This window comes from Lates calcarifer, linkage group LG6 (assembly GCF_001640805.2).
Source record: "Lates calcarifer isolate ASB-BC8 linkage group LG6, TLL_Latcal_v3, whole genome shotgun sequence".
NCBI classification, from domain to species: domain Eukaryota; kingdom Metazoa; phylum Chordata; class Actinopteri; family Centropomidae; genus Lates; species Lates calcarifer.
In genome coordinates this window covers 25,033,347-25,061,175 of record NC_066838.1, presented here as the reverse complement: position 1 = coordinate 25,061,175, position 27,829 = coordinate 25,033,347, and the positions used below count along the sequence as shown (strand labels likewise).

Sequence of the window (27,829 nt, the reverse complement as noted above, 5' to 3'; positions counted from 1 at the left end):
ACGTCACTTGTTACTTCCCCTCTTGGCTAGCGGAGAGCGCGCGGTCGAAGTATGAGAGATGACAAAATGTTGTTTTAAGGAAGTAAAGTGAGACATTTCTAACAAGATGTTAGAAACACTGAGGCCTAAGAAGAGCTGTATTAGCGCTGCTAACTTTTAAAGTTACTTTGGAAGTTACAGGAAGAGAAGTTGTCAGAGAAACGCCGACGGGCGTTTCCTCAATTAAGTGGCTCTTCCTGGTGAGTTAGCTTCTCAGCGTTGTAGCTGTTTTTTTTGGTTTTTGTTTGTTTGTTTTTTTTTTTTATAGAGTTTCATTCTGTTCAAAGTTAAACTCAGTGCTTTTTTACATTGCATGTAACGTGTGTTGTTCGTATGTTAAAGCTACTCATTATGGTGTTTTTGTGTTATATGAGGTGTATTTATTATTTGTAAAGAGGCAGCGGCTCCCTGACGTATAATGGCGGACTCTAGTTGCTAGGCTGTGATTGGCCAGTCTGCGTTCGAGGGGCGGAACTTAGCGGAAACTTAACGTCTGTGTAAAGCAAATTCAGAGGTTATTCGTGTCAAACGTGTAAAGTCTATAAACTTTGTATCACGGCACTGTGGAGTTAAACCGTTTCACAGTTTTTCGTCAGTTTCATTCTCAGGATTTTATGGGCGGGTCTGAAACGGTGGCTCGACTGGAGCCGCCACTCAGCATAACCCCGCCCCTAAGACTGTGACCGTTATAAATAGCAGCGTTAACATCAGCTCCCCTGCTGCTGGGCTGTAAGCTTTTCTAAGTTTTGTCAGCTAACGATATTGTTGTCACACAAATTCATCTTCCCTGGATGCGGCACAGCCTGGTCATTGCCTTACTTAAATTTTCAAAGGCATTAAGATGAGGTGGATTAAGTGACGTTTCACCCTGGTTAGTTTTGTAAAATTTCAACGGCGACAACGGGAATTGACCGGTAATCTGCTGGCTGCCAGTATCTGTTTTCCAAGTTATGGTACTAACCGGGTGCTAGCAGGATACTAACAGGGTGCTAACGGTCACTGTGCTGCACTGTTAGAGTGGGCGTGGTTTCAGCGCCTGCAGCGGACACGCCCCCAGCGTCTCAGAGAGCTGCTTATTTTATCATGGTTTTGAAACCTAATTTGATATATTTGCCAATATTTTTTAAGCATTCAAATTTAGCAAGGTGGTTAATAGAATATTTCTCTGTGGTGTGACTTACTCAGAGCGCATTAATATTACTACAGTTGTTATCTAGCAGATATTAGTTTTACTGTGAATCTTGCATAAAAAAAGTGAGAAAAGAGACTTTATGTTGAAGATATTTAATTAACAAAGAAACAAATTTTGCACAATTTTTTTTTTTTTTTTTTTTTTTTTTTTTTGAGTAGATTTTTTCTGTCCACAGTGGCGCTGCCTCACCTGGTTGGATTTCCACTGCTGCATGTGAATGTCCTCCTCTCATCCGGACACTGACATCCTGGTATTGTGCCATTCAAAGGAGGGAGGTAGGAACCAATTCCAGGAAACTTAATTAATGAGGATCCAATATTTTATTTGAATTCCTTATGAGAGCTCAGATATTTTTGGTAATGAAAATGTTTATCTCTGTAGTCCTTTCTATAATGTCGTCAAACACTTTTAGTTCTCATAACAGGGAGTTGCTTGTTTGTGTTATTGTGTGGTACTTGTAAAGGATCTGAATATTTCTTCCTCTACATGAAAGTCAGACACTTGTAATAACAACCTGAGCTGGTCAGTTGCAAAAACAAGCACTTAGTGCTTTGACAGGAACAAATGTCCAGTTGAATTACATTGCAGCACCACTGGGTACAAAACCTAAAAAACATTAAAAGAACAATTTATGCCATCTGTGGTTCAAATGTAAATCTAAACTCATAAACTGTAAATGATGATTTAGCCTATAGCAACAAAAAAAACTACAAGCCTGACTTATACTGTGCATAATTCTATTAAATATAGTTCCTCTAAGAGACAGAATTCAGTTCAATTTGATTATTTTCCCGTTACAGAACAGTTAGTAATCACTTATAATTACATTTACTGTAACACTGGGAATCCAGGCACAGAATTTACCCAGAAAGCTCTAATCTGATTTGATTTTTATCTCGTCCTACATGTGAATGGGCCTTTTTGAGAGTGTGGATTGATACCGTTGTAAGATGTCTCTTCCTCTGTTGCTCTTATTTTTATTCTTTAAATTTCACACTGGTTCTCCTCTCGCATTTGATTCTGTCCCTATTCTCACTTCTTTCTGCCCATCAACACTGGTTTTCACTGCAGCCTTACAATCAATAAGGAACCATTTTACAACAGGCTTGAAAGAGAAACACAGTTAACTGGCTGTGAGGAGAGAATGCCAGTAGGCCTCAAGGAGCAGATGTAAGAATCACTTTGCTCAAGGTGTGGTGTTTGTATCACAAAGCATGCCCAGAAGAAGAGTAATTAGAATCAAAAGTGTTAATCCTGAATATCTTCCATCTCCCCACCTGCTCTCTAAGGAGCTTAATCTATCACAGCAATATTCATGGCCCCCGAAGGCTCCTGATTTTTCCCAGGACCCCTCAAATCTCTCCTTATCACTCTAGCATCACATGGAGCAAAGCAGGCAAAAAGTAATAAACACACAGATAAAGGAAGGATTTTGAGATTCACGTGAAACCAGAGAGGACTGAGTTTCATTATGAAACAACTACAGGCAATACATCCACTATAATTTCGTCAGCAGGATAGGATAAGAGTCCCAACCACATTATTGACTTGTTGACTAACTGCTTCTTTTTTCATATATTAGCGTGTTGTGCGTGAAGGTGCATCTACTAGCTGGTTTTGTGGAAAGGTGTGTTTGCTCCAACACAAATGTGAAAACTAAATAAGAGGAGGTGAAACTTGTTTGTCCTGTTGAGAAAATAAAACACATTAAGTATTAAAAAGGCCTAGATTTAAAGACAGAAATCATTTTTTGAACATAAATGTCAAATCGAAACCTTTAAACCACATGGCTCCTCTAAACTTTTTCAACTTTTTATTCTTTTAAGAAATCTTGTGAAATGTCAGACTCTTGAACATTGCCTCCTGCTCTTCTTCTGATTCTTTTCAAGAACAACCAAGGCTTGAAGAAAACTACCATTGAACCCTTCGTCACATCCAATAGTTTTACTCCATCTGCACTTTTTCTGGCAGGCTGGACTTCTTAGCTTGGTAGATGATAAATGTATTTTTGACATGTACAAAAATCTATCAACCAGGGTGAGATATTTATGTATATATGTATACATAACATATTTACATATATTGGTATCAGTAGTTTACACTGATACAAGGATAGCCCCATTTTAAAGCATTCAATTGCCAAAAGCAGGGTTGCATTCATATTGGAGAGAAAGTAGCAGGATGGCTCTAGGCTGTGGTTAGTTTGTTTTTAAAAATTGTAAACACAAGGGTGCTGATGCAAATTTTTTATATCTGCATCGTCTAAAATAAGTCAAGTGCAATCTCTGTGGGTATTGGACTCAGCCAAGCCCATACCTTGTTGCTGATTTTGTTTTATGGGCAGAATCTTTAGATGCAGCCAATGAGTGAAGAGCATCCAGTTTGGTACAAGTTGTAGGCTTCATCAAGTTGCTGCCTCCATCGTGCCCTGAGGTGGTTTGCATATTAATGTGAACAGGCCAGGATGAGAGTCAACACCTCCATGCCGGAGGCCATGGCACTCTGCTGAAAAATGGTGGATTTCCTCCTTTGTGGAAGCTGCTGTAAATTTCTGGATCTTGTTCACTAGTGAGGGTGAAATTGGTGAGATCACCAGGGATATCACTGTTCTGGTGAAGAGGCAAAGTGAGGGAGATTTCTTTCACAGCATGCCTCAGCTCAGCCTCTGACATGCAAATTTGGAGTAAAAGTATTGGAGTAGCATTAAATATTTTCTGTATTACAGAAAGGTCACACTAATTGTTTGTGTGCACAGATGGAAATATAAAATGCCATATGCAGAAGCTGTTTTATATATATATACATATAAATCTATTCTTTCTACATGTCCTTGAGCATACCATGTAATTCAGTGCAAAGAAATATTACTGTTCATTTGTGTTGGAGGTGAATGCGGTCCTCTCCCTCAGGAGCACCACATTGCTGTGTTTGCCCCGTTAGCTAACTTTACTTCATAGTGAGCCGATTGTAGCTGGCAGACGGAGAATGGAGAGGAAGGTGAGGGAGAGAAATTTAGACCACACACCATAGCCATTAATCAACTTGTTAGTGCATCCAGGCCAGCAGTGTAGCATGCCGACTGTCTGCTGGAAGATAAATGAATGGAGACTAGTTTCTTAACCTTGTTTTGCCACAGGAATACAGACTGCATATTTAAGCCTTTCTGCTGCAGCACTACCTGCCCACTGCTGCACTAGATCAATGAAAAATAATTCCAGTTATTTCTCATTTGCTGCCATCTTGTTGATTGAAGTAATTGGCAAAAATGTGAGCACATTCATTGCAGCACTCTATGTACCTCTCAGTTAGCAGGGAGGTTTTCCAATTTGGCCTCAGGAAATAATTACAGAATACTCCCTGTGGACAGTTTGGGTGGAATGGGGGGAACTGTATAATTTATTTTTTTCCTACAACATTTATGTTCATCTTGTACTTGGATCTTTTTAACTTGTCCTCTTACCTATACAGTAACATCTGATGCCTTTATTGGCACGTCAATAGCGCCTTCAAAAACTGAGATGAAAGGTCTCTGAGATGGGAATGGAAGAGTACAGTATGCCAGGAATACAACCAGAATAGGGTCTTCAGATGGATCAACATCGACCGTGCAGTCCTTTTATGAGGATGTGCTGTTTTTGCCTAATAACTCTGACAGAGCTGCTTTATTAAGCCATTATCTGTTTTGTCTGAATGACCCAAGCCTTCTATTTTTTTTTAACGGAAGGCTGTGAATCTTTACAGCTATCACATTGAAATTTAAAGTATATGAATACAACGCTTGAATAGATAGGTAGACATCTAAGGTGAAAGAGAAAGTAATCTTTACAGCTGGTGTTTTTAAACTGAAACGACATAAAGACTAGACGTGATTATCAAAGCAAAGAAAAAACAAACAGTCATTATGTGGATCTCCTGTTGAGAAGATTTCCCCCTGTTGTGAGGAGGAGGAAACACACTTTTAAAGAGAACAATAAGTGCACTATCTTTATGCCTTTGTGCCTCTCTGGTTGATTCCCCTGGTGTTGTTTACAGAATGAACCACTATTTTCCACTTTTGCACGTGTACCTTGGCAATGCAAATGCTTGCAGCAATTCCTTTGACATAGGACTTAGGCATTAGATGATAATACGTATGACAAAATACTGCCTCCACTCCAATACTATGGGGGTAAATCTAATTTAGTTTGTGTCTCACAGATAACCCACAAAACACTCTGTTGACAATTTCTACAGGGAACGCTATATTTCTTGGTAAAAAGTTGTTTCAATTAAAAACTGGGTCTGTGCTGCATCCACAGTAACAGGAGATTGTTTTGGAAAGACACTCAACTGTTGAATATTAAAATCAAATGTATTTTCATGGCATACATGAGTGCTTTTCATAATTACAAAGAGTGGAAGGGGAAAAAAATCATATGATTTATGATCCTACAGCTCCCTCAGGGCGCTGAGTGAGAGAAAATCCCACAGCCCATTTGCGATGATGGTTCTTAATCTGCTCCGTATGTAATTTATATGAATGTGACCACAGCTTTCAGGCTCCATATTGATCATCAGTGTTCAGTTTTTCTCTCTCTGGATTTGCTGGCTAGCCTGTTACAAACTTACTGAATAATATACAGTACATTATGTCTGATGATGTCATTAAAACATACAGCCACACTATATGCAGTATATGTAAAAAGTTTACTTTATCTTAGACACCAGAGCTAAAACCACAGGTTTCTCAACTACAGTTTGGAGCCTTAGATCTGGAAAGATTACAAATGTTTTCATGGCTGTAAACACACACAAGCATGTTAAAAGCAGAATAGAAAAAGCAAGATTTAAGCCTCTCTTGACCACATGGCCTCATGTTGCTGTTTGGCCCTAGAGATTTCTTGCTTGCTTTGCCTTTAGGTTTAAAATCATTGTCTTAAGCCTCAGACACTCTTCAAACTGAGAGTCAGCACTGTAACCTTGCAGTCACAGTTCAATTTTAAATCCTATATGCTGGACTAAACTATGACAAATGTGTCACTGTCTATATCTTTATTCTTATTTGCACTGTATGTTCAGCAGACTGGAACAGAAACTACCACTTTGATATGTGACTCAGAAACCACCTGCAGTGTTGGAAAGCGGGCGAAACTTCACCTGCAGTGTTTCAACAAAAATGCCAAATTAGAGGTGTCAAAAACACATCAGTTTTAACAAAGATCAAATGATTTAGTTGGCTGCAAATGTGACTCATGTGGCAACCAGCAGTGGTCCATTAGCACCAGTCACATTCTGGTACACGTGTTCAGTTCTTTATCACCATCATTTCATGGTTATTTTCAGGTCAGGTACAAATTTTTGGAGCTGTCAAGATGTCCAGGACAAATGTTGTATGTTGTCTGCTGAGTGTAAGTGTGTACCTTTTACCAAGGTAACAGAGAAACATAAACAAACTAATGGTGTTGGTGATGTGTGTACAAACTCAGCATCCACTTTGTTCAGCTTGGCTCCTGACAGACCGGCGTAGATTAACGCCCTCTGTGTTTGTTCCTGAGGTGACAAGGAAGTGATGTAGGCTTCGGTACCTGCCAGAACATTCAGACAAGAAGACACAAACACACACACAACATAGATCACATGCAGTGCAAGGGTTTGCTGAGGCAGTACATAGCAGTAAATACTGCATGTCTCTCTCTGGTGTGTGTGTGTGTCTGTGTCTGTGTGTGTGTCTGTGTTTGTATGTGTATTTGCGTATGTGTCTGCGAACATAATGCAATAGAGAAGTATAGTTTGTGTATTTTTCTTATTAGAGTGATGTTCTCCATCATTTATTTGTTAGGTATTAGTTGTTAGCACTTTGTTTTATGCTCACTGCTGTAGCTGCTCACAATGCTTTTTTAAAGTAGGGAACTCAGTCAAATGTTTAACTACACTGTCTCTTACTAATTAAAAAGATTATTACAAAAGATGCTCTGTAGGTTTCACTGACTTTGTCAAAAACAGGATGCTTGTGGAATAAAGTAAATTTAAATTTATAGAAAGCAGGCATGTTATGACAGAATAGAGTTGTTTGAGACTGACCAACGTTTCTGGTTAGATAAAACACACAGGAGCAGATTTAATTGGCACCATCATGCTTCCCTGAAACATGATAATCAATTTCTGATGAGAAAATGACATTTTTGTTTATTTGCAACAACAGAGAGAGGCAGGGTGGGAAGGTGAAGCCTTGCAGACCAGACAGGTAATTGGATCCCTGCCTGACTTCATACTGAGAGCTGCAGATTGGAGATCTTACCAGCAGTTTGGATATTAGTTACACCACACTGTGGAAGATGGAGCACACTGGGATGAATGTCCGAAAATAGAAAAAGAAATACAAGTAGGTAATAAGCAGCATTTTACTGCACAGAACATAAAATGATCGCTTGGGGTGGGGTTGGAAGGGCTGAATGACTCCGTAATTATGTGCCCAGGGCCACTGAAGCATCCCAGCACTTGTCTGTGTCCTTACATTAACCAGGTTGCTTAAGCCTTATCATAACCCAATTATAGTTAATTTGTTGTATCCAAGATGCTTCCCCAACTTAAATTATACTTTTATTGCCAGGTGCAAATACTGTATTTCAGAAAAGCAAGAACTTTGAGAACAGTGCCATTCAGTGTAATCTGGCATTTTGCTTCACATTTTTATCTGGAGATATGTTCCTGTGACCAAGTCCTATTCATCAAGTGGGTCTAGACACAACAAACATTGACACCAACTGTATCAGAAAATGTTCACTGACAGTGTATTTCATTTGTTTTCTGTCAAAATCGCTGATGACGCTGTACAGTGTCCACTCGTAGCAAATAAAGCATCATTAAAGGCCCTGAGCACCAGTACAGTTGTTTTCACTTGAGGCTGATTAGACCCCTGGTCAACCTGAGGGTGGGAACTGATTGGTCGGGGGATTTGGGAGTCCCAAGAGTAGTGTAAAACACAAGTTTTCACAGTGCACACTGAGATTGGCAAGAAAAAAAGCTAAATAAATGTGCTCACCAGTGAAATAAGCAATATGTCCTACAATTATTAATCATGTTCTATATTCATACACGCCATGTAAAATAACATTAGTAAAACAGGCTTATAGAGTGGATTTAACTGTGATTTTTCTCATCCTCCCTCCAGCACTTGATAATGGAACACGGTTTGGCTACTACATTGGGAAATGGCTAATTTGTGTTCTGTCAGACACCTGTAGACACTCTCTCAGTGGGCATTGCCATTAGCCAGCAAACTGAGTCACTATAGCAAGTTGAGTCCTTCCTCTCAATCACTTTCTCTGACAGTTTGCATACTTTTCTGAGCCTAGTGCATCACCAACTGAAATCAAATGAATTACAGATATGAAATCCTTCACAACAAGTTGAGATAAGGTTAAGGGCTTTGTAAAAACAAACCAGAGCTGCAGCCATTTTCAGCTAATCGTATTTTAAATTACTGGGTTTTTTTCTTTGTTGCTTTGTAGCTATGTAATTGCATTTCCATATTTGTAGTGTATTGATGTTTTATGAGAATTAAGCTGTATATTTTAATTATAGTGTGTGTCTAAAAGCCCAACTAGGGACAAGAGCTGAAAATTAGCAATAGCTATAAACTGTGCAGCACATCAATTTGATGCTCAAAATTGGAACTGTAAATTACATCATCCCCATCAAATAAGAAATAAAATCTATGACAGCTGTAATTCTTGGCTGTTTGACAAACACGTTAGGAGAGCTATGAGCTCATTTTTAATTGTCATGAATTCATTTTCTCTGTGGCAGCAAAACATATTACAACAGCCTTCAGAAGTTCTGGCAGTTTAAACTGGACTAACAAAACATTTGCAATGTTAGGGCCAAAAGATGGAAGATAGATGTAATATTTATAGTCCTTAAACATAAGAAACCAAACCTAATTTCTTTGAAAGTCTTGTCTAATGTCTTCTAATAAGAAAAACCTTGATAAAAATGGAATTTCTAGTGCATAGGAATGATTCTATGGTCTAACTTTGGAGAGTTTTTTCCAGAGTGTTTTGCCAAAATAACAAATAAAGTAGCTTTTAAAGTACATAATGCTATGAAGCCCTGAAAATGATAATAGTTTTCAGACAAGTCAGCAATATAACTGCTTTCATTTTGATTTTTTATTCACCATAGTTGATAAATACATTAATTTCACAACTCTTTTATTTTATTCATTAATTAGATTTTTAGTCTTGGCACACATTTTATCATTTATCTATTTTGCCCTCTCAACATTTCCTTTTCAGATTTCCCTATGCATATATAACAAGATGAAAATTGATGAATGATGAATAATTGGTAAACAAAAAAGGAGCCATAACTCTGCTGTATGACGTGTTAACCCCTCTGAGATGCACATGTACCGAGGAGCTAAATAAATATATTTTCCTGCCAACCAGCTGGTGTTTAATAAACCCCTGAGACCTGCAGAGACACTGGGGGTCCTGGTCTTTCTGATCTCACTGGAATCAGAATGAATCTTTCATTCTTAAATGACCTTCAAGCTTATCTGAAGGAGCTTTCCATTAAAACCTCACCAGAGGTTTCACCCTTTCTGTTTCATTAATCCCAATATGGTTGTCAACATCTTTAATTTCCTGTCTGTCATTCACACTCCCTCCCTTCATTTAATCTTTTTCACCATCTCTTATCCATTTGCATTTCCTCTGTCTTATACCTTTGTTTTGACAATATTTTCTCTCCCTTCCTGTTATCCAAGTCATTTTTTTCACTTTTCTATTTGCAGTTCTTTCCTCTGCTTTTTATTTTCTTTCATTCTTTCACCACTGCCCCAGCTCTTTCATTCTTTCCTAATGTTTCAACCTTGCCCTCTTTTTTTTTTAATCCTTTATTACCTTTTCACACCTTTGTATCCTCGTGAAGTTGTTCTTTGCTGTTTGGAATTGGTTTTTCAAAATGCTCTATGCAAGGTGGTGTCTATCCTCAGCCAACGATCATTTGAAAAGGAAGACTTTTGACTCTGTAACACCACTGTACAACCATGAGTGAATTGTGTCATTCGTGTCAATTTTAGAAGCTTATTCTCACAGTTAAACTTTTATTCATATCATGTCAGTAATTTAAGCTACACTGATGCAATATAGAAAGAAATGCAGTGGATCCAAATATTATCTGTATTCTTTGATGCGTGGAATCAGGATGCAGCTCAGAAGAAGATCTTATAGTAATGGTAGCTCAGAGCACTTGCACATGGTCAGACACATTTTTACACAGTCTCAGTACAACTGTTAAGTATGTAGCTAAGTCTGAATGGCAGCACTTCAAGATACATTGGACTAAGAGGAGCTTTATAAATAAATTAAAGCTTGAACTGCTCATCTGTGTCATTTTACTGATCTGAAGTAGAAAAGACGATGAAATCAATAATGAACCCTCTCTAATGAGTCCATGATGGAAATCTATTCCATCATGCAACAATTACACGGCTAGAGAGAAAGTGTCTCATTACAATTCATTTTGATTAAACTCGGGGGTCAGTATTATCACTAATGGGGAATCTATAGTGACAGAACACAAAACAGTTTCACCTACGTAAGATAGAGATTTAGGTTTTATGAAATTTTCCCCTCTAAAATTGTAATAATTTAGTATAATGGAGATGTATAAATGCTTTTCTACTAGTTGTTGTATCAATTATTGCTGTGGAATTCTTGATTTAATAAAGTAGTTTCTCTATTGTTTTTTTTGTTTTTTTCAAAGCGAGATAATTAATTTCAGGTCGACAGAGTCCCTCACTCTTTTCTATGATTCATTCTGTTTGCATATTATTTTCTCTAATTTGCTGTCTTTTCTCAGGCAGTTCTCTCCCCACTGAACACTGCTGTGCTGCAGCGCTCCAGTCAGACAATAAAAACAAAAGGGAAGCGCAGCACAGCAGCAGTATGTAAAGGAGATAAATGACTGGAGGAGAAAGAAGCTTTGTCCTCTTTCCCTTGGTTACATCTGTTACACCGGGGAAAAGCACGACATTAGTCCAATTAAATATAAAACATATTTCCAGGCTTTTTGTTCTCCATTATTAGCTTTTACTTTTGATGTCTTCCGTAATACTCTCCTGTAGGCTTGAAGACATTTTAACAGGTTATAAATCTGTTCATCCAATCCATTTGCTCAATTTATTTTGTTTCTCTGTCACTGTATTTTCTCTCTACATCTTATTTAATCATTTTTAATCCATTTTTTCCTCAATCCTTTGCTGTCAGTTTATTTTCATCAGTGTCTGTCGTTGTCTTACTCCTTTCCGTGTCTCTCTGTTTCTTACCATCTCTTCATCTGTTTTCTGTCATTTTGTCTCCATCATGCTCTAATCTTTTTTCCTCCCTCTGCCTGCAGACAGTCATCTCATTCATTCTTCTTACTTGACTCAAAGTCCAGTTTATGAAAAGCGATCCATCATGCACGTCTCTCCTCTTTGGCCCTCCATCTGTTTTTCTCTGTTCTTTATTGTTGTTCCAGTCACCCGTGGGTGTCATCCCAGTGATATTTAGGTCATCCCGCTGGCATTTATTCCCTTCTCCTTCCTGACAATTTGCATCTAAATTAAACATTGTGTTCAGTGACAGAACACAAGTCAGTCATTGATTATGCTTCTGTTATTTGATGGAGTAATTGAACTGGCAGAGCAGAGAGTTAAGCCTGGCTCACACTAAAAGATTTTTAAAATCTTACCCGATTTAGAAAATGTAACAGACCAAACACATGATGACAAATAATGTCAGATTTCACTGTTTTGTTCTTGTAGTGTGTGATGTGCAACGAGAAGACCAACACAGGACACCACACACTAACAGATTCTGTTCATCGACAACCAGAGTCTTGACTTTTAAAACGTAAGTAAACATGGCGGACAACAATGTCTTGTTTTTTCACACCTTACACAACAAGAGAATTCGGTAAGATAATTGTTAGAACCAACTGATGATCGGGCCTTTGCTGACTTTAAGCAGTAGGGAGAATTCGGGCCGATAATTAGCCCCATTATGTTTTGGTGTGTGCCCTGCTTTCGAACATCTTCTGGCCACACGTCTACAAAATTTGCTTTAGATTTTTGTGATCTTTGCATGACAAACTTTAATTATCTTGGTCACCCTCTAACCTTTCCTCTAATCACATTTAGTGACCTTTCCAGCAGAGGATGCGACCCTGATGTTAATTTTACCTGTATGATTTTATTGCTGCACACAGTTTGAAAGTGTAAATCGTGTTATTTGTGCGCAGACTGATGAGAAAAGTGCAGATGCCTGATCAAACTGTAACTATGAAATTTCACTTTCAAGCTCTGAAGTTGTCTTAGAATAAATTACAATGGCTGTATACAAGGGGGGAAATAAGAGTTAGTGGTTAGTGTTTGTTTAAACTTAATACATAAGTAATACCATGACACTGCAATATTTAACACAGTGTAAGGAGGAAGTGTATACTGCTCACATCGCAACACACACAATGGATAGTGATTGGTTCAGTGTGTGTGTGTGTGTGTGTGTGTGTGTTTAAATATGGTCTACCGTTCAGTGTTGGGATATAAATGGGCCAATTTAACAGTGTATTGATTTGAGAAATTGACTGAAACATTGTAAAACATTGTTGAACACACCCATACACCCATCCACCCACACACACATTCACTCTTCATTTCCCCAGCCAATTATCCTGTGTAACTCCTGTTCTCTCTCTCACACACACAAATAAGACCGTGCTCATTTGTTTTCCATTGACTGACAGCACTAAAGGGTACAGGCTGTCCATAGATTTATTGAAACTGTTAAAGAACGGCTCAATTTTCACCTCAGATCTTTCATTACATACAGTTGCATTCATTCTGGAACTGAAATGGTTCTCTATTCCATGACATGAAATATCTATTTTCAGAAAATTTGTAGAAGCAAATAAAATCAAGAAAGGCTTTTTGATAAAAGCATGTTCTAAAAACTCACTGACTCAGACTGATTGTTGAGCCTTGGGGTCCTGCTGCTTAACACTGTGTATCTTGTTTGTTTAATCCATGCATAGGCCAAAATGCAAAAATACCAAATTGTGGTTTAGTGGCAAGTTACATGCTTCCAGCATCACTGCTAAGCTAAGGTAGTTCACTAAGAAAGTGAGTATATATACCACATATAATATCAAACTATTCACTTCAAAAATCGAAGTTCAAGTTCATCTGGTCTCAGGTTTTCTTCTGTGTTTACATTCAGATGGAATATCTATGGTCACTGCAGTCATTTCAAAATACAGGGGGCTACAGATTTAAAATGTTCTTATACTGGGGTGGTCATGACCTTTCAACCCCACAGCAATTATGTGCTTTCTTTGCCTTTCATGGAAACTGAAAGTGTTCACTGTGGACTCTTGAGTAACCAGAACAGTGGTTTTTGAAAGAGAGGTTGCTTTTGACTTTTTAAAATAATGTTTAAAGCTGTTAACAGTAGAAGTCCAGTCACCTCCACTGTATTGGTGTGTAGACAGAAAACCCAGAAACAGAAACACCATTGACAAATAAAGTAAAACTCTGCGTTTGTACTTGAGGTGAACTGAACCTGTAAAGAAAGTAAAGGCACAGAGCTGCATGACCCCAAGCTCAAGTACTGTTTTAAAGCAGTATTGTAAATTCACATCATAAATAAAGCAAAACTTACAGCATGTATTGATTTGGTAGACAGAAACGCCACAAGTCAAAACTGTACAGCAGAAAAATAAACCAAGAGTTTAGCTCCAGTGAACATCTGTTCTGTCCTGTATGACCTGGTCTGTTCAGCTTTGGATGTTTTCACCTTTTCTGCTCCAGTTTACTCAGCTCTCTGCCTGTTTGGACAAAATGGAAAATGATACGACAAAATGACCTCCAACAACCATCAAAAAGAGCAGTTAAGTGTCAGTTCGTGACTCTGCAGAGATTCTACCTTATGTTCACAAGCTGACAGGTTATCCTGACAGCTGTCGCTCTCTCATTCAAAATTCTCTCCCTCTCTCTGCCCTCTCATTTGCTTTCTTGCCATGTTTCTCTTCATCCTGTTCTTCCCTCCTTCTGCCTCTTTGTCTGTCTTCCCATGTATGTCTCTCTGCCCTTATCTTCTTCTGTCAGTCTCAGTGCTCTTTAGTATTCCCCTCAGTCACATCTGTCAACTCATACTCAATCACACACACACACACACACACACACATACAGGCACATACACAGGCTGCAAGTTCCAGTGGTAATGAGTTATCCTCTCTAACATAGGCTACAAATTAGACGAACAAATAGACACAGGCATGTAGCTGCATACCTACATACATGCACACACACACACACAGACACACACACACGGAGTCTCATGTCCTTGGTTCCACAGTTTAATGTGCAGGAGGACACATGTTACAGCTGTGTCGGTCCAATGTCACGGTCACATTACATTAAGGAGAAGTATGTGCGTATGTGGCGTCAGGGTCAGTTATACCAAGGACAGCCAGATGCTGCGTCTCATTTCAGACTCTGTCTGTCTGGATGTGACCTTCAGAACGTGAGGTTACGAGCTTGTATGTGAAACAGTCATATTGATAGTAAATGTTCTCGAAAACACATGTCATTACTGTTTTAACATGGCAGCCCAATAATTCTGCCAATACACAGCCAATTTAGGCTAAATGAAAAAAAAAAAAATCAAGAAATTAAAGGATAACTGCTGTTTTTGAACCTGAGCCTTGTTTTCCCTTGATAGGGGCAAAAAGCTTCAGAATAGTGGGCACTTGTTTTTGCCACTGACAGGCTTGGATTGTTATTATACATGTGTGGACATTGCTATATATCACTACCAGACTCCACTAAATTTTATTAAATTTTACCAAACAGAATGCAGAGGTTGCTGGAATACCACTGCCTCAATCAGTTGGTTTGTATGTGTTATTAGACCTCTACAAAAAGTACAAAATCTCTCAAAACTACAAAATCACAAAACTAAATGTCTAACAAGTAAAATGTGATTTCAGTCAGACTTTTACTTTTGTCATAAAAGTAGCAATTTATAGCCAATTTCCAGCAAAGAAATAGGTTACTGTTCTATAGAACTGATCAGAAAAAAACCCAACTAACCTTTCACCAACCGTCTGCAGTTAATGAGCCAGCAGTGAAAAATGATGACCATTTTGTGCCTGTTGGTTTGCTGCTCCAGACTGAGCTATCAATCAGCAGAATTAACTGGATTTCTGTAACATAAAGATATAACATTAATATTTTATGTAGCATAATAGTATAAAGGATTACTCAGCAAGAGGAGGGGAAATAACGTAGGGAGGAGAGGAAGAACTGAGAGGTCAAGGAGGTTAAAGCTGGAGGATTGGAGGAGATAAGAGGGCAAGAAGGGGGAGGAGGTAAAGAAAGGAGAGGGGATGAGTATAATGGATTTGTATTATGAGGAGAAATAGAGAGGAAGTGAAAACAGAAGTGGAAGTGAGGGGTGGATGTGATACAGTACGGTAACAGTATAAAAGAAGGCCCGTATGAGACTGTCTCATCTACTGTGTGGGAGCCAGTCCCAGATGGTGCCCATACAAAAGCTCATGGATGTTGCTGTGTCCTGCGCTCTACTGAAGGAGGAGAAGTTAACCAGACATGCATTTTCCAAACCTACAACGGTTCTTAGAACTATGTTCTGGTCTAAGCACAGCCTCACGGCTGCTAGCATCTTATTTTTATACAGCACTACTATGCCAGGACATGTGTGTCAATTTTGCATCACTGAAATAAAGGAGAGGCAAATATTAACATTTCTTGAGAGGATAACATAAGAAGATGAGAGAAGTGAGAGGATTAATGAGAGGCATTAAGGACAGAGTGGGAGAAGGAGGAGAGGTGGCAGATAGATTGATATGCATTGAAAGTGGCATTATCAATCCAATCATCACCATGTCAGAGGACTCACTCTCACCCTCTCTCTCTCTGCGCCTTATCTCTCCCTCCTTTACCATCTCTCTTCATCAGCCCCACCTTTGTGACTCGGCCTCTGTCTTCTCCTCTGTCCCACATAGATTGATAATAACATGTTGAACTGACAGAGGAGAAGAAGGGCTGGGCACAGTGCCATTACTTTCTCGACCAATTAAAACAAATTCTCCGTAGCATGCTATAGGTCATACAGTCACAGTGTATGTAGATTTTTTTATAACCATACACACACACACAGGGTTTGTCATGCCATATCATTATCTTGTCACAAGTCTGAGTGTGAATAAGAAAGAGACTCCTGCTGAGTGTAAGAGGGAGACAGACTGACAGTGTTACAAGATGATGATGGTGTGATGAACATGTCCTGACAGACCGTTTCGCCCAGACTTGTGTCTTGTCACCAACCAGGCTGTCAGTTGTTGAGCTGCTCAACTGCTCAGGCTGCACTTACAACACACTCCTTGTTGTGGATTGGATTGAGGTAGTGTCAGAAACCTCAGCTTCTTCTCTCCTCCTGCTTTCAGACTTTGCATTAAGATCTTTGTAGATCAGCTTTTTTTTTTTTTTTTTTTTTTTTTTTTTTTGGAAAAAGCCAGAAGACACCCATTCCATCTTCCATTAAAGCAGGTCCTCCAACTTAAACAACAATCTATTGTTGTTATTGTCAACTTCTAAAATGACCCATGTTAACATTTTCTGCTCTGAGGCTGTTAGCAGCAGGACAACATCATTTGTTAGTGCTCTCCAAAACATATTACAAAAATTGGTGACGTTATTTTTCCATATTTTTGGGTATAAATGATTCATAGGGACAAAAATCTTTTGAATTGGTGCAATCCTGAGCAGGAATGGTGTACTCGTTCACCACAAACAGCTGCTGCAGTGTAATCAAATGTGTATGCCCACTAAAGTTCTGGTTTTTGCCACTGACATGCTCAGATTGTTTGTTGTTTGACAACGTTATCGATAGGATTCCTGCAAAGACTGGACACACTGGAGTTTGTTTGTGCTGATCTTTCATTTTAATAATTTGGTCCATCTCTGTAGGATTCCTGTTCATAATGCTGGGTCTTGTGTGGAGACAAAGAAGGATCATATGTATCAAATCGTCCTCTGAAACAGATTTTTGATTTGGGGTTACATAAAAGGTTGCCTTCACTATTTGTGAGTGAAAGTTTTCAAAGTTGAAAAACAGCTGTACTCTCACAAGTAGAATGATAAAAATAGCACAATAAATCAAACACCAATAATTACTTCAAAACACTAGTTGTCCCAAATCTGATGTGTGGGTGTTGATTTGATCTCAGCACTGAGACATGTTGCATTGAGACTTTGTCTAGACGTCCATTAAGTGCTCTCACTTTTGGCAGCCAACTGCACGGTCTGTCAATCTGAGCCCAGTTTGCCTCAGTAATTAACTTTCTCTTTCTCTCTCTCTCTTTGTCTCACCCTCATACACCCTCCCATCCTCCCTCTCTCTCTCTCTCTCTCTCTCTCTCTCTCTCGGTCTCCTGAGACAGAAACTGGAAGAGATAATGGACGATGGAGGATCACATCGATTCAGAGCTGAGACCTCATAATGAACGCACACATACACACACAAACACACAGTGTTATTTGGTCTGAGTGAGTCACGCTGATAGCACTTAGCATGGCTTTCCAAGTTAAGGCTGTTGTGAGTAATACATGTTTAGGTGTGACAGACACGAGAAGGAAAGCAGTCAGAATGAGATACAGAGGTCCTCTTTTACCCTGCACATTGTTAAGCATTTGAACACAGAATACCACATTATAACTATTTCTGTTAATTAGAAATGAACCTGTAACTGTATTTTTGGACTTGGGTCTAGGGACAAAAATCTTTGGAGCAGATGCAGTATTGAGCAAGAACAGTGAACCTGGCAACTGAAAACTGCTGCTGCAACGTAATCCAACTGTGTCAAAGTATGTTCACTGAAGTGCTAGTCTTTACCACTGGGAAAATAAGGCCCAGGTTCAAAAATACCAGAAATATTCTTTAACATTTCTCTCAGTTAAAATGATCATGAAATAAACAGTAAAAAGTGGGTTTAGCTACATCTTGCTGTGGTCAGAAGATTTTTGTAAATTCTGTGTTTTAGCTTAAAGGATTACATTCTCCTCCTCTTTGGGTTCAAGGAAATTTTATAACCCACTGGCTTGTAAAACCTGTCCAAGATCAAGTGGTCAAATTAATCGTTCATCGTCATCGCTCCGTAAACATGGCTTTTTTGTGGGCACCAGGAAGAACATTTCAGAGATGCTTTTCCCGTAACAGTGTTAGGATGTCTTCACTTTGATTAAAGCTTCCTTTTTCCTCTTAAATTAATACTCAGACATAAATTGGTTATTTGCACTTCTTAAACCAAAAATTTCCAAAATGTCAGCTTTTTAGAACCCGACCCGGAGACAGTGAATGTTTTTTGTTTTTTATCTATGCCGTCTTTATTGCCACCACTAATGAGGTAGCGATACGAGGCTGACATTTGTGAGAAATTAAAGTATTTTGGTGTATTGTGGCTAACATTATATTTTTTGCATAGGTTGGCGAAAGGTTAACACTATTTAAAAGGTTGACTATATAACTGCATATTCAGAATCATTTCCATACAACCCTGTGTTGTCCCAGTTAGTTAACTTGGAGCTGTCATTTGGATGTTGCGTGGTGCAGTCATTTCAACTTTCTTCATTCAGCCTAAGGATGAGGTTTTGTTCACGTCCAGTGCAACACTAATAAACTGTCTCTATGGGTGACTTTTGAGGAAGCTGCAGTGATGTGAGTGATGTGATGTGTCATTTTGTGCCACATCATAAGCTCCATTCAGACAAGATTAGTGTCTGTAGGGGAGGTCAGGTAATTTCATTTCTGCAGCAGTGATGTTAATCCCTGTCCGGATCGGCCGTGTCTGTTTTTCACCTTCAGTCCTCAAGACACTTCAGCTCCAAACACCTGCTGTGTGCTGATAAACTCAAAAACTGCTCCTGTTATAGTTGTTCCATCATGTCTTGATGATGGAAGGACACGCAGTCAGCTGGACACCAATACTGTATATACAGACATGTATATACTACTAATTTATTCTGCCATTTAAATTGTGATGGAAAACAAACTGCTCTCTGGATTGTTTTTATCTTAAGACCTGCATCCCTTCTAAGAAATATTTCATGTGTCATGCATATTCAAAAATGCAGGTTATCCGTACAGCTCTAGCCTGACACAACTAGAAGGGGCATAGGCAACCAGTTTAATAATCTCTTTCAGCACAAAAAGAACAAAAACGTTTGCTGTTTTAAGCTGAGTCTGAGGCCATGGTTCTCTATCCTAAGATGGTGGATTGCTCTCTCTGGGTTGGGGGTGGGTTGCTGCACGAGGCGAAGGAATTTAAATATCTCAGGGTCTTGTTCATGAGTAATGGTAAAATGGAGAGCAAGATGGACAGAGGATTGGTGTAGCATTAGCAGTGATGAAGATGTAGCTGAGCTGGTTGATCTATGTTCCAGCCCTCACCTATGGTCATTTGTGTAGTGACAAAACAATTGAGATTGTGGTTACAAGGGGTTTCAATCAGTTTCCTCTGTGGGGTATCTGTGCTCAGCTTTAGAAAATTCCTGTTGAGGTGGTTCCAGCATGTAAAATCTATTTGATATATTTGCATTATATTAAGCCTCTCTGTGCTGGTTTTGAATCCTGAATCCAGCCTGTGTCTGTTTGAGAAATGAAAGAAATGACCTAGCCAACTAGCACTGGTACCAAATGTTGATACCAGAATCTGTCAAAGAGTATATACAGTGTATTCATGCTCTATTTTTGATCTATAATTTACACCTAGCTTGCCAGGCTCTTACAAAGCATTGGTTGCACTCTTTATTTTTCCTTCCATACAGCTGATTTTAATTCCCACTCAGACGCCTATGCTGTGTGAATGAGATGAGACAGAAAAACTCTGTACATTTTTCTGTCTTTACATTAATTCAGACTGAGAATCAAAGAGTTTTAGTTCATATGGAGGGCACCAGTCTTTCATCTGCATGATCAAAAGACATCTTATGTAAACTTGCATTTACTGTATAACTAGTGTATGTGAGTGGACGTGCTTCTGTGCATCTACTGTACATGTCTGTACAGTGTGTGTGTGTATATACATACATGCTTAAGGGCTGTTTGTACAGTAAATGTGTTATGTCACAACTGTGCTGAAGTACAGTACAGTATTTTCCTGTGAATGACAATGCATGTGTATATTCTTTGAAAACATCTGTGCTGTTGTGTGAGGGGTTAGTCACTGTTGTGGTTCATTGTGAGGTAAATTTCATGTTTAAGGAAATTTTCTGTTTGGGGAGTTTGCTAAGATTTAGACAGATGACAGTTGTGAGTTAACATCATTTTAAATATATTTACTTGTACACGTGACATATCAGTAAAATGAAATACTTTAAGAAGTTTTAAATCTGTAGCTTCTAAGTTCAATCGTATGATGCTTTTGATCTTTTAAAAAGCGTTTATCAATTTTTGACCACTAGAGGGGAGCAGAGCTCCATAACAAGCTGGTAGACGAAGAGATAATATCATTTCATGAAGATTAAACATTAAACACAGAACAACATTTTTGACAAAGATCCGGTCTCCAGCAGCTAAGGAGCTTCCTTCCCAAGCTAATTGCTCAATTTGTCTGTCCGCTTTTTTGTGTTGCACACACGGTGCAGTGGGCTTATCGGCTTTTTTTGGCTGAAAATGGGTGTTTGTTGCTGTTGAAAACAAGGTTAACGAGCGCTGATGCTGAACCACAGAGTACATATGCCATAAAACCAAAGTATGAGCCATGTAAAAAGGGTAAAGGGTCAATGGAGCTACAGAGTTGGTGATAATCACCTGTGGGTTGGTCACCACAAGCTAGAAATCCCTTTCACATTACAGCAGGCATTTGATTCCATCTGTGATGTTAATATAAAATATTGATTACTGGAGCTTTAAGTGATGTTTTATTAAATATTTGACAGGAGATGAGAAAGCAAATGGTCAGAGGAAAGAGCTTCCTGGGATCTGATTGGATTCACAAGACTGCACTAGACTCTTAAGTTAGAGAATTAAGTCTTCTCCCATCGGGAACTCTCGGTCTGTCTGTGTTATTAGACTCTCTGGCTGCAGTATGAGTGTGTACGTGGCTGCTTCAAGTGTGCATAGCTCCCTGCAATCTACTTTTCACTTCACTTCAGTCTTTGTTCAAAACTCAACATGCCACTGGTTTATGCTGGTGTGCCACAGTAGAAAATGTAATTAACACAACAGAGACAACAGAAAGACACATTCATTAAGGTAAAAACACTACAGGAGAACAAATCTGCAGAAATTCTCTTTTTAGTGTTTTCTCTGCACTGAAGAGGTATACATGCATATCAAGATAAAGCTGCAAGTAAATGAGTGTGGGTGTGTGTGTTTGTGTTTCCTGTTTTGCAGCTCTGGGTGGAGGTTTCACTTCCTCCTCTCCAGCAACTTCAACCTGACAAAATCTGCAGGTCTGTATGTAGAAAACAAAATAGAAGAGAAGCTCTCTGTGCATTGTCGAGTTCAGTTTCTCTGCATTGAGCTGATGGTGGCAGAGACAGGATGACATTTGGCCTTAGCTATAAAAGTGTAAATTTGATATTTTTAGCATTTCTCGCTGCTAAGTCACCTTGACCTGAACGGTATCTGTAGAATATAAACATTCAGCGTAAAGTTATAAATAACACATCACTTTCACACTCAGTCATATCCCAACTCCATATTTAAGCCCTGCAAAGACAGTTCCATGCTGGAAAGGGTATTTCTCATTCATGTATTTTTAAACTGATAATAGGACAGCTTGACCAGCAGCATTACAGGGCAGTTAATTTAAGCAAATCCATTTGCAGATCTAGTGATGTGGCACAGGCAGACTGATACAATTTTGTTTTTATGAAGACTAATGTGATTAGAGGTGAATCATGCTGTTTCATGCCTGCTGTCATTGTCCAAAGCTTCATCTTTCTGCTTCGTCAAGTTTGCCTCACTTCATGTTCACAGTAAACACTGGGAACACTGAATACTTTCCTGCTAGATTTCCTTTCTGTTGCCCTGCTTTCAAGGCTTTTAAAAATGTTTTCATTATAACAGTTCCCTGGTAGTTTGTGTCTCCTTGTTTCCATACCTTTTGTCATCCTGCTGCAAAATCTACTGAATCATGTTGTTTTGTTGGTTAGTCAGATCTCAGGTTTTTTCTCAGTGACATCCGTTGAGACGTACATGTAATGAAGAGGGAAATTAACTTGACATCAAACTCAATGAAAAACACTCAGCTCTCTCTCAAAAAATGACTAGTCCTGTCCTCAGGCAAAGCAATTAAGGCTCTGATTCCTCCAGTGGAACTAATCAGTATAAGATTATGGTTGTATTGCCAGTGCTCAGGTGGTAATTCCTATTAATGTATCAGGGTGTTGTTGAGACAAAACAGCACAGGCTCAGTGGACTTTACTTGGATGATGGTTGTAAAAACAACACAAACTGCAGTCAGCTCAGGTTCTGTGAGGACAAATCAAATGTTTGGAGCAGAGGGAGCAAGTGCATCCCAAATGAAACAGTTAGGTCATTATGCGTTTGCAGAAAACAGACCATCTGCATATCCTCAGCAGCTTGGATATCAACAGCTTGATATGCAGCTTTAGTGCCCCCCTGTGGTGACAGAAAGCACCGCAAAGCACATGCAACAAGTGGCAGGTTTAGTGAATTTCAGCGTTGTGTTACAGCAAAGACACACACTCATGTTTGCATGGTTTTAAATCATTATATCATTTGAGCATATTTTACTCATATCAGCAATTGAGATATTGTTTACATTTGTTCATGAGTGTCATCCAGTTGTGTGCATTTTGCCCTGTGTTGTTGTATTAGTGAGATTTGTAATAAAGCAAGGCCTTTCCAGAGTGTTTTCATGCCACCTACACACACAGCAGCAGAAATGCTTTAGGCAGTGGAAATGCATTTGATAAGACTTCACACACAGATTTGTGCTGCTAGATATGATTCAGAATCGTATCACCGATCAAAGGTTAACCTCTGATAACAGATGGTGGTGGAGACTAAAGCCAGCTCTGATCTGTGCCAGCAGTGGTATTCCAACAGGGGGTGCTGGACCGACAAAACTGATGTTACCCCCAATACTCAAAGTCAAATGGTGGGTCACTCCTCTGATCACCAATGTTACAGGCAGCTGATTCCAAGGAGGTCAAAGGTTCACGGCTGCAGTGCTCTGATGGTGTTCCTGTGACCATAGGATGATTTAAGAGAGATATGCCTACAGAATGAGGCTACTTTTGTATGTTAATGTAAGTATAAGGTATTTCTACCTATGTAGATAATGCCCTTTAAGACTCAAGGAATAAAATTAATATTCAGAGGTTGAAATACAAATGTCTGCATCTATTCTTAAAAGATTTTATTCTTTAATCATTTCATAGCTTGAATGACTCTCTCTCTCTCTCTCTCTCTCTCTCTCTCTCCTTGGTGTATGGCGCCCCCTCCTGTTGCTGTTGGTCCATTCACATCATATGAAGCAGTCACTCGTCGTACAACATTATCTGCCTCCTTATCAAAACTCAGGTAAGTGTATAATTAAACTAAGAACATGGTGTTTTTATTGTTTTTAATAACAAAATATCAAAACAAAGAAATAATTTCGAGGCTTTAATCTCAGTGTTGGCTGGTAACTTTATGGATAAAGAGGTGAACAGTTTTTTGTGCTTACAGTGTTTGTAGATTCTTATGCTTTTGACTTTGTATTTCACAGTGATGACATAAAATTGAAACGTCTTGGTCCGTTAGCTGTCCCAGAGTTGCAGCATGTTCAATGGCAACATGAAAATACCAAGACCCCTGATAAATGAACCTATTGAGAAACCTTAGGAACTGAGCAGTGACAGATGGATACAGAGCTTCAGCCACCGTCAGATTACTCATCTGAAACATTCATGGCCATTATTATTATTATTATTATTATTATTCTAATATGCATCATATGCATTAACATTATCTTCTTACTAACTATATCGTCTTGCTTGTATAGATTTATAAAGAGAGCAGCTTCAGAATAAACAGTTGGACAATAAGAGTGGTGGTGGGTGCTGTAGTTAATACTACTGATTCTCAACATGTGTTTTTAGGACATGTGACCCTTGATATCCCTTGAAAGAAGGAACTATATCTCATGGATGAGGCCAGGTGTTGTTTCTCTCCCTCTTTCTGGGTATGTGTGTCTTTTTTTTCTTTCTTGGTTGGTTGATCAGACAGGAGTGTTGCAGAGACCTGTAAAATCATTATGTGCAATAGCCTCAAAACAAGTCTTCAGCAAGTGAAGGGAGGAGAAGTTAGAGGCCCAGTGACTTGAATGATCTAAGGTGCACATGCAAAGCAGCAGGATATTGTAGAAAACTTTTACTTGTGGTCACTTGACATCTCTACCTCATTTCATCAGTATCTCTCAATGCTCTGCATCTATAATAACTTATTTATACATTAAAATACTGTTATATCTGTTACAGTATATTGTCATTTCATAACAGCCCCTAGTCTGGTGTTGAATAAGTGTAAAAATTATATATGAATTGTGATGTGTTGTGGTCATGTTATGCATATGATCTAATGAACTATGAGCACATAAGACTTACTTACGTTTTTGCATTAAAACCTTCAGGAGTGGTACTGTTAGCATATTTATTATTGTATATAAATGACCGACATTGTATAAGTGAACAGCTGCATAGTATAACAATTGCTTTTCACACAGAGATCACACACCTGTAGGCCTGTATTTTTTTATATTTTTACGTTGGCTGGTTAAAAACACATAGAAAGTGATTTCAGTGTTCTTTGTAAAAAAAAAAATAAAAAATAAAAAATCAATTGCAAAAACAATACTAATCAATACTTACAAGAATATGAGAGTGCCTAAAAGTAGACAGTAAAGATAGTTTTATCGCGGTCTGGTATTTAAATAACTCTACATGGTGTTTTATTATGTGCAATAACATGTACAACAAATAAAAATTATTATATGCATAAAGTTTTATTATAGAGAACTCCGGGTCCCCTCCTGCCTGGATGGACGTGTGAATCCGCGCATGCGCTCTGCCGCCTCTGTCCGCCAGGGCGGTGATCTGTCTCCCTCTCTCTCACACACACTCTTTCTGTCTGTCTCTCTATCACTCTCTCTCTCCCTGGGAAAAACCCGAGCAGGAGGAAAGCAGCAGAAGGGGGAGGAGGAGGACTCCTTCTTCTTCTTCTTCTTCTTCTTCTTCTTCTTCCGATACAGCGGCAGCGGCAGGATATTTAGAAAAAAAATAATTAAAAAATCCACGCACCAAACCCCCCGGTGCGGAGCGGTAGAGGAAGAAAAAAAAACACACGGATGTGCCTCCGAAAGCGCAGCGGATACCGCCCTCCGGACCTTATTAATGCCAAGATTGTGAGTATCTGATCGGCTGCAGAAACGAGCCTGAACACGGGGAGGGGAGGGGAGCTGGTTTCAGTTTAATTTCCCCTTCCCTGGTCTCCAGTCAGCGGCGGGGCTTTTCCTCGCTCCGCGGTGTTGAGGAAAAGGTCGGTCTCCGTGATTCCTTCCCTTCCCTCCCCTCCCCTCCCTCTTCCCCCCCTCCTTCCCTTTCCTACTTCCCTCTCTTACCTCCTTGATTCCTTCTCGAGAACGGGCAGCAGGCAGGCAGACATCGGTGGAAAGAGGAGCCGAAGGAGTCGAGCGCACAGTCGTCCGCCTTTCGGTCTTCTTCCGTTTCTTTTGAACGGTTTTCTTGAGGACACTGACAGCAGCGGAGGTGTTTCAGACCCGTGCTCCGTCTTAAGCTGTTAATTTTTTCTGTAACGTGAATCAGGACGCACAAAACACACAAACAACTCACTGGTAGAAACTGAGGAAGCACAGAGCTTGGTTTCTTACTTTACTTTGTTTTCTCTCTTTGTATATTTCTTTTTCTGTTGTTGTGTAAGAAGTCCGTGAGTTTGGAGGAAAGGACAGTAAACTGACTGTTGATAACCATGAAGCATTCAGAGGCATGTTTTACAGAGGAGAGCTGGTTCAGTTGTTACATAGGTCACTTGTAAAGGCCCAGGTCAAACTGGGATGAATGACAGTCTTTAGCAAAGTTCATTCATTTGAATGGAATCTTTGTCTTAAGATTTTTGTTTGTGGTGGTGGCCACTAAGTCTGCTGTTCTTGTTTCTTTTACCATTTCAATTTACTTTGATTGCCCGACCTCAGTTTTTCTCTGTCAACCAATAGCAAATACCCTTTACTGTCTGAGGATAAAGTGGCAAGACAGGTTTGAAAAAGGAAGGATGTTATCTTCACTAGATTACTTTAGCTGTTCCTGTTTACGATTCTACAATTATTCTATTGCAAAGTGATATTTTGTTTGTAGTTGGCGAGTTTGTTCTCTGGCCTGCAATTGGTAGCACAAGAGGTAGCCTCTGATTTTGAGCGTTAGCCTCAGTGATGCCTCATCATTCTCCAGTCAATTACCAAATATCTCCAATCAACTGATTATCAATTGCCATTGAGTTATGTGACAAATTCACTGGCCTTGTGACATCTACTCCAAAACAAAAGTTTGAACCTTTAGTTAAAGTACTCTGGTCTTATTTTTGCCTTGCCCTCCAGTTAAAAAGCAAACATTGGGTATTGGTGATAGATTCTGTAATCTGAAATCTGTCCACCAGCATCTGTTCTTAGAATGTATGAATACCGTATTGATTCCTATGTTCCTCATTTTAGGGCACTGACAGGCTTTTTCTCTTCCGGTATCAATTGTAATACGTCAACTTGGGATTTCTTCTGTTAGTGAGTAACGATCTGATACCATTGCTCTCTTTCTCCCTGGTTTTTGAAATCTGTATACCTGACTATGTGGAACTCATTGGGATGATATATATATATATATATAAGGATTGCTATGGTGTTATTTGTTATTTGGGAGCCTGGCGCATTATTGAATGAAACAGAGTGTAGATCATAATTTACTGACACTGACCAAGAGAATGTAATGTGGATCAATCACATCTGACAGATTCTGATTCAGCTTATTGGATTGGTGAATCTGTACTAGGCTATGAAACCTGTGCTGGTTTACCGATGTTTAGCCTGTGATTTGTTTGTATTATGTGGTTGGATGAACGCATCAGCTAGAGGTGATAAATATATTGGCCTTTCTGCCCATTTTAAAGCACCACATTTAATGCATTTAGTATTAAAGGAGAACAGATTTAACAAAGTCAGTACTTTTGCGTATGAAAGTTCTTGTGGCTCCAGAGTGAGCTGTGCAGAGTTTATTAAAATGACTCCTGAGGAAACTTTGGCTGCAGCCGAGGACTACAAGGTTTGAAAAAGAAAAAGTGCTGGGTGTATGGAGTTGCCTGCTCCTCGCTTCTGCTTGAGGCTAGCAACTTAAGGCAATGTAAGTCATAAGTGTAATTAAGTTTTGTGTGTCCCCCTGCATCTGAGTTTGACTCCTGAAGTCTCTCAAGAAAATTACAATGAATGTTAATGTGATGTCACAAGTTTTGTTAACAGAAAAAGTGAAAATTAGCA

General features: G+C 39.1%; 1 protein-coding gene and 1 long non-coding RNA gene across 4 annotated transcripts in view; both read left to right on the top strand.

Moving 5' to 3' along the window:
• The first annotated feature begins 34 nt into the window (after positions 1 to 34).
• LOC108887418 (uncharacterized) lies at positions 35 to 20,889 on the top strand. The gene is made up of 4 exons (XR_001961619.2): positions 35 to 239; positions 1,407 to 1,506; positions 12,024 to 12,111; positions 17,723 to 20,889. It is a non-coding gene; the product is annotated as an uncharacterized LOC108887418 (long non-coding RNA).
• Positions 20,890 to 24,988: 4,099 nt separating this feature from the next.
• The window catches only part of rgs19 (regulator of G protein signaling 19), a 28,563-nt gene continuing 25,722 nt past the window's right edge, over positions 24,989 to 27,829 (top strand). The window contains exon 1 of one of the 3 annotated variants that reach the window (XM_018682832.2): positions 24,989 to 25,696. In XM_018682832.2, the coding sequence (XP_018538348.1) occupies positions 25,640 to 25,696 (57 nt within the window). In that variant the 5' untranslated portion in view covers positions 24,989 to 25,639. The remainder of the gene's footprint in view (positions 25,697 to 27,829) is intronic. The other 2 variants (XM_018682835.2, XM_018682833.2) reach the window with 2 other exon arrangements.